Source organism: Nanorana parkeri, unplaced genomic scaffold (assembly GCF_000935625.1).
Source record: "Nanorana parkeri isolate BGI_ZX_2015 unplaced genomic scaffold, ASM93562v1 scaffold470, whole genome shotgun sequence".
Lineage (NCBI taxonomy): Eukaryota > Metazoa > Chordata > Amphibia > Anura > Dicroglossidae > Nanorana > Nanorana parkeri.
The window spans coordinates 155444-167697 of NW_017306738.1; the positions used below are offsets into that span (position 1 = coordinate 155444).

General features: G+C 44.6%; 1 protein-coding gene across 2 annotated transcripts in view; it reads left to right on the forward strand.

The window, feature by feature from the left end:
• DHX16 (DEAH-box helicase 16) overlaps positions 1-12254 on the forward strand; it is a 31687-nt gene that overhangs the window by 10491 nt on the left and 8942 nt on the right. For both annotated transcript variants that reach the window (XM_018560660.1, XM_018560659.1), the window contains exons 7-13: positions 1165-1359; positions 4345-4455; positions 5389-5504; positions 6474-6684; positions 8437-8535; positions 10771-10923; positions 11049-11189. In XM_018560660.1, coding sequence (XP_018416162.1) covers positions 1165-1359; positions 4345-4455; positions 5389-5504; positions 6474-6684; positions 8437-8535; positions 10771-10923; positions 11049-11189 — 1026 coding nt within the window. The remainder of the gene's footprint in view (positions 1-1164; positions 1360-4344; positions 4456-5388; positions 5505-6473; positions 6685-8436; positions 8536-10770; positions 10924-11048; positions 11190-12254) is intronic.

Genomic DNA, 12254 nt, shown 5'->3' on the forward strand with positions numbered 1-12254 from the left:
AAAGGGGGGGGGCGGGGCGCGGGGGAGCGGGGGGGGGGGGGGGGGGGGGGTCAAGCACGGCAATGGAAGAGGGGACACTACTTGCAGTCATACAAGCGATAAGCTGGCTGAAGAGCCGGCCGAACGCTTGTATGTGACAGCCAGTAGCAGCTGTTTAGATTCCCAGCGGGATCCTGCTCGCACGCGCCCACAGAAAAAAAATCACGTAAATGTACGTCCACCCGCTGGGAAGCATCCGCCATCCACCCGTATTTTTACTATGTGCAGACAGCAACTGGTTAACTATTAACAGAAATGTTTCTTATTTGTGTATCACTCGGCTGTAGATCCTCAAATCATCTCTGAATTGGTGCTGACACTGTCCTTCCTTCTGTAGGGTGGCTACTTTTGTTCCCCATGATGAGGCTGTAGTAAAGTGTTTTGTGATTATTTATATGCTTGTTAAATTAATAAAAATGGATTATACATTATGACTACTTTACAACACACAGGGACCATGGGGAACAAAAGTAGCTCTACTTATGCCCTAGGGTTGTTGACTTGCCTACTTGCACTCTAACTCATGACCTGTGCTTGGGTGGCTCATCCGACCCTGGCTGGCTTGGTCTCTACAATGTCATTAAAGTAGTATTATTAAACTCTCAAATATTTTTCAGTAATTAATCCAGATCAAACAAATATACATTGGCCAGCAAAGTATCTCTTTACATCTTTGCCCAAATACTTTCAGCCATCATGTTTCCAAACGGCAAGCCAACAACCTTAAAGAACCTTTTAGCACATATGTAGTGCTACTTTTGTTCCCCATGGTCCCTGTGTGTGTTGTAAAGTAGTCACCACTCCAAGCTCACTCCCGTGATGGACTACGATCTCATGTTTAGTTTACTAGTTTGTATTGAGATTGTAGTCCATCACGGGAGTGAGCTTGGAGCGGTGACTACTTTACAACACACTCAGCGACCACGGGGAACACAAGTAGTCACCCTCCAGAAGGAAGGACAGTGTCAGCACCAATTCAGAGATGATTTGAGGATCTACAGCCGAGTGATACACAAATAACATACATTTTTATTAATAGTTAAGGTACCTCAATGCATTTATAAGATTTAACTCCTGAGATTAGTGTCACTTTAAGCATGTTTATTTTTCTTCCTAACTTGTCAGGAAGACGAAGAGGCAAAAGCACTTTCAGAGTTGGAAAAAAAGAAATTGTCCATGCAAGAGGTGCGCCGCAGCCTTCCTGTCTTCCCATATAGAGAAGATCTACTGAAAGCCATCGCTGAGCATCAAATCCTCATTATTGAAGGCGAGACTGGATCTGGCAAGACAACTCAGATCCCACAGTATCTACATGAAGAAGTGAGTAGCTGATACTTCCAATTCTCTTCTTTCTGATTACATGCTATTTTTTGTGCTGATGTATTTGCAGATCCCCATTAATTGATATATATAACCTGCTGTGTAAAAGTGTACCTGACTGATATATGTTTTTAAGGTAACAGTAGTGCTGTAGTGCTAAACATTGTGGTGCCCGCAAATAGCTCAGTTACTCTTTAGATCGATACATATGAACTCCACTTGGATCCTAAGAGCGGACTGTATGTAAAACATTGACTTTTGTCAATGTGTGATTTAACCAGCAGCCTCTCCTGACCCTAGGCCTGCCCCCTATCATTTACCCCTTAGGCCCCATTCACACTGAGCAATTCGCAAATCGCGCTTTTGTCGCGCGATATCGGGCAAATGCTTGTATTGAGCAAGCTAGAATCGCGGCAAAATCCGCTCCAAAAAGGGTCCTGCTGTAGCGACGCACGACCCGCGACACCGACGGACAGAGCCCCATTGCCATGCTGTAGCGACGCACGACCTGCGACAGCGACTGACAGAGCCCCATTGCCATGCATTGGAGAGCGATATCGCACGGTAAATAGCCGCGATATCGCGGGAATTACCGCGCGATAAATCGCTCAGTGTGAACGGGGCCTAACAGTGGAAGTAAAGTCTTTCTTTAAAAAGTGCCAACAGGCAGATGCTTTATGATAGAAGAGATACTGTTACCTGCCCGTCCGAAAAAAAGTGCTATTAGAGTACACTAAGCCCTGCATGCGCAGCTCAGTGTACAGTCTCTGCACCATTCTTTGCTGGGAAGAAGTAACTCCTGTGTGCATGCTTGGGAGTTACATCATCCAGGCCCAGACAATCAAGCATCCAAAGACACTGAATGAAGAAGAAGACTGGGAGAAGGTGGAAGTGTCGGCAATGGAGGGGAACATTGACATCACAGTGCTGGAGAGAATCACTTTGCTATCTGCCGTATTGTGGTAATATGCTGTGCACACTAGCACATGACGCCAAACAGCTCCTGCTTTTTCTTTTTTTTTCGGTCAGTGGTTTACTTCTGCTTTAAAATGGGGAAAGATTAGAACCCCTCTCCAGTTTGTTTTTGCTGTCTTTGTTGCCCGTAGGTAGTGTCACTCTCTGTATTTCACCATAGTGAGTAGGGATGCACCGATACCGGTATTTTGGTACAGAGATACTCGCCGATACCAATTACCGAGTAACGGAAGTCCCATTCAGGAAGCCAGGTGGCGTGTAATAACACGCCACCTGGCTTCCTGATTAACAAGAAAGTCTGTCCCCTCTTACCTTGGCATTTCCAGCCTGTCACCCCTGGGGCCTCTCCAGCAAAGAACGCGGCCTTCCTGCTGTACCCAGCCGTCTGGCCAGCCAATCAGGAAGCCGGGCGCTGTGTAATAGCAAACACTTTTATTTAGATTTTAAAATTGATTGCACTTACAGGAATCTGTTTGTATAAAACAGCGTGCGAGTGTTAAGGACACTCAGCCTTGTGAAGCCTTTCTCATGTGTCAGCAAACGGATTCCTGTAAGTGCAATCAATTTTAAAATCTAAATAAAAGTGTTTGCTATTTGCACTTAGATTTGTCTCCCTTCTGTGGCTTCTCCCTTTATATTTTCTCTGGCTGGACTCTCCGGGGTTACCTCCAAACCACACCTGGAGGGTGTGTACCATCGGTACCGAGAGGGAGTGTAAGCTGTATGCAGGAGAGGAGAGAGAGGCTAAAATAGAAGCTCCGTGGATCCATCGACGGAAGAAAAAGTAATAAACACCTGCTTATATTCAACTTATCATTTTTTCCCTTTTTAATATCAGTAGCTCTGATTTTAAGAACTCTATCCCTCCCAGAAGTCCAATTTCTTACTGAGACATTGCGGATTAGCACAGACTGATCCCAAGAATTTGTATGCCTATAATACTTGTACGAAAATAGAGTGGATAGAAAGCGGTTTGTCCACTTGCCGCTACCTCTGCTGGACTTTTTCCGTTCAATAATTATTCCTTGGTGATTAACCTTGTTTTACCTACATTGCTTAATGTGATTATAATGTTGTTACACAATTTTACACACAGTTGATTTTTTCATATTAAGATCACATATGTGCTGTTTTACACACAAACCACTATCGCAAATTTGAGACGGATTATTAATAGACGACACAAGGTATTTTTTATATTTTATTTCATTTATTCATTTTTATTAATTTATTTAATAATTTAGTTGTTCCGATCACTCATTCATGAATTTAAGATCTAAACAGCATTTTGCAATATTCTCACAATAGACACGATTTGATATATCATCGGTGATTTAACTTTTTAGATTATAGCACATTAGAGAACACAATAGGTTGTATACACATACCAAGCGCAACATATTAGCTTACAATTGATCACTTTGACACACATTGTTGCAGCTGGTACCTTATTTCAATTTTCAATTTATTTTATTCTATTCATTTATTTATTCACTCATTTATTTATTAATTTCACATTTTCCTAGCGCAATCAATTTGGTTATACTGAGATTATAAAGATGCTGCCACAATCATAGCAAATGAATGGTGCCTGTGAAAAGCTCCCCCACCACCACCACCACAATGATTTCCCCACTGCTGAAGGAGGGAGCTTTGTACTATCTTCCTTGTGACCGTGCTTGGGGTTGGCAGCTATTTACTAGTCAACTGTCCACTGTTGTATGATAGAAGAGGTGACCTCACACTTCCCCCTAGGTTCCGACACCATCTAACATTGAGTATTTTGGTCTCAGTGGATCGAGAAGGGCTTTTTCACAGACATTATGACTTGGCCCTGAATGCAAGTGTCTCTCTAAGGAAACCCGTGAAGAGAGAAATACTGGAGCTGCCATTCCAGACTTGTTTTGGAACAAGTCAGCAATGGCAGATCACACTTTGCGTTCTCATAGTTTCATTTGAATGTGTCACAGAATATGAAATGTTTCTGTTTTTCTTCTCCATCCTGTGCAGGGTTACACTCGTAATGGGATGAAGGTTGGATGCACGCAGCCTCGAAGAGTAGCAGCAATGAGTGTAGCAGCTCGAGTGTCACAGGAGATGTCTGTCAAACTGGGCAATGAGGTGATAAAGCCATGACTGTATATTGTGTTTTTTTTTCTCCTCCTATTATGTCATTTTTTTGGTTTTGTCTGTATTCCTGATAGCTGGCATATACTGTGGTCTGTTCTTTTTGAACTAGACTTTGGATATTTATTGTGTAGTGTCTAGTAGGAGGTAGATGCAATAGATCAATGTTTAGTAAAGTGTATTTAAACCCAGGAGAAAACATTGAATATATTACCAGTTTTTAGATGTAGTGGCTGCGTGAGTGTTCTTTTTTTTTTTTATCCCTTTTATTTACATCTGGTGATCTGCCAATAACACACTTCCTGTCCTAGGGTGACAACGGTCACTATTTGTACTGTCTCTAAGGAGGATCAGCATTGTTACCATAGGCAGCTCACACCTTAGTTGGATTACTGAGCTCCTACCATGCTCCTCATCTCTAAAAAATACTGTGGTACTGTCGTGCACAGAGGGGAACTGAGTAGGGCTTATAACATTGCTTTTGATATCAATGCAGCACAAGTAGTATCAGCAGGAAGTCCAGGCAGGATCAACAGTGGCACTTATCAAAGATATGTTTTGTGGGGAGTTTACATACACTTTAAACTACCTGTTTATATCTGCCATTATTCACTAGTAACCTCTAATGCCCCGTTCACACTGAGCGATTTATCACGTGGTAATTCCCGCGATATCGCGGCTATTTACTGCGCGATATCGCTCTCCAATGCAATCCAATGGGGCTCTGTCCGTCGCTGTCGCGGGTCGTGCGTCGCTACAGCAGGACCCTTTTTGGAGCGGATTTTGCCGCGATTCTAGGTTGCTCAATATCGCGCGACAAACGCGATTTGCGAATCGCTCAATGTGAATGGGGCCTTAGTTTGGGTCAGAAAAAGCATGAGCACCCAGTGTCTCTATAATTCTTTCTTCCTCTCTTTCCAATTCCAGGTGGGATACAGCATTAGATTTGAGGACTGCACGTCTGAGCGCACTGTATTGAAGTATATGACTGACGGGATGTTGCTGCGTGAATTCCTCACAGAACCAGACTTGGCAGGTTACAGGTATAACATACTGACCTCTAATACAGCAAGAAACTCCCACCTTGATTTGTCCCCCATCTTCCTTCCCTGGTAAATATGCTTAAAGTGAGCCTGTGCTCAGAGAAATATCACTGATCGTAATGTATAAAACAATATGCACACTGTTATGACCTTTCTACAAGGAGCCATTGTTGCTTCTGAAGAAGCGATTTGCTTTGCTATTACACTGGCCCATTGGCGTCACTATTTTATGAGTCCTTGACATGGACTATACACTGAGTGGCCAAATTATTATGACCACCCCATCAGTACTTCGTTGGGCCACGAGATAACTCCACGAGATGACTTAGTTGGGCCGCCTCGTGACTCCACGAGATGATGAAAGGTGATGCGAGGAATCTGACACGGCACTGTTGCCCTTCTGTTGTCTTGTACCAGTCTTGCCACTCTCCGTTCTGCCCTAACATTGACTAGTCGCTGACGGCCATAATTCGCACGTTCAGACCCAAATTTTTGGCTGACAGTCCAGTCTTTAAACACTTTAACAACAGCTGCTCTTGAACATTTAACGAATTCTGCTGTTTTGCTGATACTCGCTCCATGGCTCCGAGCGCCAACAATCATCCCACGTTCAAAGGCTGTCAAATCGCGTTGTTTAACCGTATCTTCCGAAAAAAATCACTTCTACTGTCGTGGTAAACAACCTGCTTCCCTATTTATAATGGTCTGGCCCTCTAGCAACTTCAGCGCAAAATTATAGCTAATTATAGCTAATTTGCCTACAAACGTCAGGTGGTCATAATAAATTGGCCACTCAGTGTATATGCATTTCAGAATAGTCATAAGTGCTTATGTTTGTTCCAGGCATGTGACACAGTATACTGAGGCAAGAGGTTCAGCATCACAGCCAGGCAATTAGCAGAATGAGACATGGTTATGAAAGGTTTCCTTTAATCCGAGTAAACGTATACATTTCATGTTTTTTTTCAGTGTAATCATTATAGATGAGGCCCACGAGCGGACCTTACACACAGACGTGCTGTTTGGCCTCATTAAGGATATTGCCCGTTTCCGACCGGACCTCAAGGTCCTAGTCTCCAGCGCCACTCTGAACACTGAGCGTTTTTCTTCTTTCTTTGACGATGCACCCGTTTTCCGAATTCCTGGCCGTCGGTACCCTGTAGACATCTACTACACCAAGGTAGGCAGCTCAGTTGATAGGGGCAAATGATACAAAAGGATAATGGCTGGAGAGAGGATGTGCTTTGTTTTGTTGGGGTTCCCTTCACTTGGATCTCAGCAAGATTGATTGCTGCCACAAGATACAACCAGAAGCAAGACAAATCTTTCAAGAAAAATCTCTAAACTCTGCGCACAAATACATTAAGTTAAATATATATTTTATTAGCCACATGGTATTTACATTTATTTTGTATGCACCAAATCCCTTCTTAAATCCAGATATTGCCCTGTAAATGTAACTGTGATATCTCTGTGCTGCATACAGAGAGAAGAGCCGTGGGAGGGACTCCAAATGTAGGCCAGCCTGCGCAAAACTCCTGGAGGGGGCGGGGTCAAGACCAGTCACCCTGCACAAGAAGAGAGAGCTGCGCTGTCTGGTCTTCATTACAGGAAACGCCCGCACAGAGTCAAAGCGCTATAATTGTTTCATGGGTTACTGCACAGATCTAGAAGAAATGCACAAAGAGCACCTAGATTCAAACAAGTACAGACATGGCTCTTGTGACTAGACAATTATGGTTTTACATGGAGTTCAGCTTTAAATATTTTTAATGTGAGGGGAAAACCCCACTTAGTTGCCATTGGAACAGATGTTCCTATTGGAGGATTTTCCCTTCGTTCCTGTTCCAGTGACAACTGTAAAATTTGACTGCAGTCAAATCTTTCAATGTCAATAGATTTGAAAGATTTAACGTGATATTAAACCTTTTGGGTTTTTTCTTTCTTTTTATGATGAGAAGGCCCACACTTACATGATTTTGGTGTTCTTCTTTAAAGTGCCTTTCTTCTTCGTCCTCCAACTAGTCCCCAAATCACTCCCCCACAGCCTGTTTGCAGGTGTCTCCTTTAGCTAGCCAGCTGCTGAGGAGACATCCATGTCCATAAACACACACAGCATGCGGTGAGCCACGACCCTGCTCCCTCCACTGCTCTCACACCGATGGAGCCCATCGCTTCTCTGCCTTTGGTCCCCTTCCCCACAAACAGGAAGTTCAGGGAACAGAAATATCTTGCTGGACCCGGCGGAGGTAAGGGTTTAGGGACTGGGAAAAGTGCTGGGCGATTTTTACCTGTATGCAGAGAATGCAATTATACAAATCCTGTTTAAAAATGTCCAATTTCTCGTTCTCTAGTGGTTACCCCACATCGCTCTCCCTCCCGCCCCATGCATGGGTGCCTCCATCAGCTAGCCGGCTGCTGTCGAGGCACCCGTGCGTGCATGCTCCCGGCCGTGCCCGCAAGTAGCTGTGTGTGTCCATAGTGGCAAGCCACGCCCCCCGCTCCCACAGTCACACTTTGACTGATGGCAGAAGGAGCCTATGGCTCATTTGCCCTCAGTATCCTCCTCTGCAACCAGGATGTTCGGGGAACTGAAGATAACTTCGGGACCGGCAGCGGTGTTAACAGATAAGTGTGGGGGGGACGAGGGATAGAAAAAGTATTGGGCATTTTTTTTACCCTAATGCAGTGAATGCATTAGGGTAAAAAATGCCCATCCTACCTATACCCAGTACTACTTTAAATGTTGAAATAACTGGAACAGGAAGCAAAGTGCAATGCCCTATAGAACACTGCATCTTTCATGTGCATTCTGTTATATTAGGTACTGGAAGTGCAGGCATATACTGGTTTCTTGTTTTTGCAATTTGTGGGAGTGTCATTACATTACATGTTAATTATGCCGCTTTTCACTTGTCACTCTATTCTGCAGGCCCCCGAGGCTGATTACTTAGAGGCATGCGTGGTGTCCGTCCTTCAGATTCATGTCACGCAGCCAACTGGAGATATATTGGTGTTCTTGACAGGCCAGGTAGGTACATAAATATATTTCGCCATGATGAGTGTTACAGCTCTTATAACTGTTATGCTGCCTTTGAGCCAATAGGGTTATGTAGGGAGCCATTATTATTAGAAACGGAGCATTGAACCTAAAACTTTGCTAAGAAAAATATAGGGGCTGCCAATTCTCACCTTTAAAAAATGCTAGCTTTGGCTTTCATGCTGACTTTGACTTTAACCCCTTCGTGACTGACGACATACAGTGTACGTCGCCAGCATCGGGGCTGTTTAAACAGACTCCCGGCGACTTTTGCCGCCGGGACTCTGTTTAAACTTGTAGAGCCGACTGTCGGATTTCTTATGCACTGACCCAGCATTAGTACACAGATCAGGAAGATTAGAAATCCTTGTTGGCCTACTGCATTTTGGTCACTGGCTTATGCAGGGCCACCCCTCCCTTTTGTGGCTGATGGGACGGGTAGCTGTATTACAGCCATGCTGTCAGTGGCTCTGTGTCCGGTCCCACCAAGCTCATGATGTCACTGGTTGCCAGGAGCGCAGCGAACGCCAGCAAGAGCATCCCGCTCGGCTCCCTGGCCACCGATTTAGTCAGTGAGCTGGTGGGGAAGCCAGACAGAGTGCCACAGGTTGCTAAGAGCTCTGCCACTCTCCCCCAAACCCTCTCACCTGCCACCCCCCTAAAGAGATGCTGCCTGACGTGACCGCCTCAGGCTGCCCATTATAGGGACAACCCTGGGTCTATAGCATTGAATCCAGAAGGTCCACATGACAGCCAGGTAACTAGGGTTCACAGAATGAGTCAACAGTGGCAGCCGCAGTGTTTCTTTCAGGAAAGAATCACTTGAAAGTGGAACTATAGCTGTCAAATGAAACACTGCTGACAGGCAGGCTGTTATTGCAGGAGTGACTCTGTGTGTGTCTTCTGCAATAAAAGCATCTTGCTGGTCTGCCAGCAATGTTCCTCCTATATGTCAATGAGCAGTCACCGGTACACAAGCAGGGTTCCTTCTAAAAACACTTTGATTTCATCTTGGCATAAAAACACTAGGCAAGAAAATCTTATACATTTCAGCCTAAACATACCTATGACTAAGGCCCATTGTTTGGGCTGAAACGCGTCAGAATTTGCTTGCCTGCTGTTTTTATGTCAAGATGGAATGAACCCAGCTGGTGTGCCGGTTATTGCTCATTGATGGATGTTAAGGTTGGATAGGAAACTCCTCTAAGCACCGTGGTCAACAAGGCATGCACATCGCATATGGGGAGGCAGAGCTGGTTTAAATGTTTTGGACAGTTTTGTTTCTCCTGAATGTACACTGAGCTGCACATGCACAGCCCCGGCCAGAAAAGTGAAGAGCATGATCATTGTAATGCTCCCTCACATTGGGGTCAGTGGAAAAGTACTGCGTTCCTGTGATGATCCGTGGAGAAGTGACCTTTATATTGGTGGTCAGTGTAGTGCCTCCTTTCATTGGTGGGCAGTGAGGAGAAAGCGTCGTACGTTGGTGGGCAGTGAGAAGACATCTTTGTACATTGGTGGGCAGTGAGAATACATCTTTGTACATTGGTGGGCAGTGAGAAGACATCTTTGTACATTGGTGGGCAGTGAGAATACATCTTTGTACATTGGTGGGCAGTGAGAAGACATCTTTGTACATTGGTGGGCAGTGAGAATACATCTTTGTACATTGGTGGGCAGTGAGAAGACATCTTTGTACATTGGTGGGCAGTGAGAAGACATCTTTGTACATTGGTGGGCAGTGAGAAGACATCTTTGTACATTGGTGGGCAGTGAGAAGACATCTTTGTACATTGGTGGGCAGTGAGAAGACATCTTTGTACATTGGTGGGCAGTGAGAAGACAGCTTTGTACATTGGTGGGCAGTGAGAAGAAATCTTTGTACATTGGTGGGCGGTGAGAAGACATCTTTGTACATTGGTGGGCAGTGAGAAGAATACTTTGTACATTGGTGGGCAGTGAGAAGAATACTTTGTACATTGGTGGGCAGTGAGAAGAAAGCTTCGTACATTGGTGGGCGGTGAGAAGAAATCTTCGTACATTGGTGGGTGGTGAGAAGAATTAACCCCTTACAGAAAAGGATCATTGGTGTTAGTGGTAGGTGAGTGGATGAGAAGTATTGGTCTAAGCACACAGCCACCACTAGGGGTGCAGAACATCAGCTGTGTAAGCAATTATTCCATGGACTGGGAGTCATTGAATTTGTCACCGCTTCGTTTATTTCAGGAAGAGATTGAGGCGTGTGTTGAGATGTTACAGGAACGGTGCCGTCGGCTTGGTAACAAGATAGCAGAGATGCTGATTCTACCGATATACGCCAACTTACCATCTGACATGCAGGCTAAGATCTTTGAACCCACCCCTCCCGGAGCCAGAAAGGTAGTGTCTATTAGCAAAGGGGAACAAAATGGAGGACAGAATGAATCATTCCTCTAGCAGGAGCTGAGACAGCCAGGAGAGTGAATATCTGTCTTTATTTTATCTTCTTTCTTTCTCTCCTCAAGGTTGTTGTAGCCACCAACATTGCAGAGACCTCACTGACCATAGAAGGGATCATTTATGTCATCGATCCAGGATTTTGCAAGCAAAAAAGTTACAATGCTCGTTCAGGAATGGAGTCCCTGATTGTTACTCCCTGCTCTAAGGTGATAAAGATGGCTGCCATATAGCTAATTAAACATTTAAAGTGACTTTGTCACTATAAAAAAAAAGGATAAGGCTCCCTGAAGAGGAAAGAATTCTCATCATCATTCTGCCCTCATTCTGCCCACACCGCTAATCTTTGCCCTCTTGAAATGCTAAGTTTACTGGGGAATCTTCAGCATCCATCATTTCTCCGGGTGTGTCAGATGCCTGGTGCCCCACTGCATGCTGTGGTTCCTTCTATTGTATCTTGCTGTGACCTAGGGGCCAGTAAAAAAAACCAAAGCGTGAATTAGAGAACCAGGAAGCCTGATTGGTTGCCGTGGGCAGTACTTAGTGTAACTATGGACAAAATTAAAAAATGACATAAATAGGATACAGTCTGTCACCAGCATCAACAAAGGTTTTGCTTTACTTAGTCTTTACTGTAACGTAGTTGTATTACCTGTTGACCTTGCTAGTAGATCCGTTATTTTTCCATTTGTGCTAATAGGGTGACAACTCGGCAGGGAAATCAAGCTGCAGTGTTGGCACCGTGTGAACAGGATAGTCTTGGGTAGACATGTAATACACAAACAAATGAAAGCAGAACTCCAGCTAATAGTTTTAAACAGTTACAAAAGCAGGTTGTTTTTTTGTTTTGTTTTTTCTTTGTTTTTGGAAAAAGGTTAAAACTAGGGATTCAGTGATACCATTTTTTCCAGACCGAGTACAAGTGACGATACTTTTCCTCAAGTAATTACCGTTACAAATTACCTTTCAGCGTCATGTGACAGTTTTTCTAAAACAGTACAGACTAATGATCTTAGGACAGTGGTTAAAGGAGAACTATGAGATGAGTGATTTCCACTCACCTCATAGTTCTAGCCGACCTGTGACAATGAGACTGTCACAGGTCGGCTCAGTAGATCGGGAGGTGAGCGAACACATACCAGGTTCGCTCACCTCTCGATCCTGTCACGGCTCTCTGCCGTGACAGGGGAGGGGCTGGATTCCCCTCTCCCCGCTCCGATCTGCCAGCACTGACTGGCGGAACGGACGGGGGAGGGGGCGGGTACAGCTGGCTC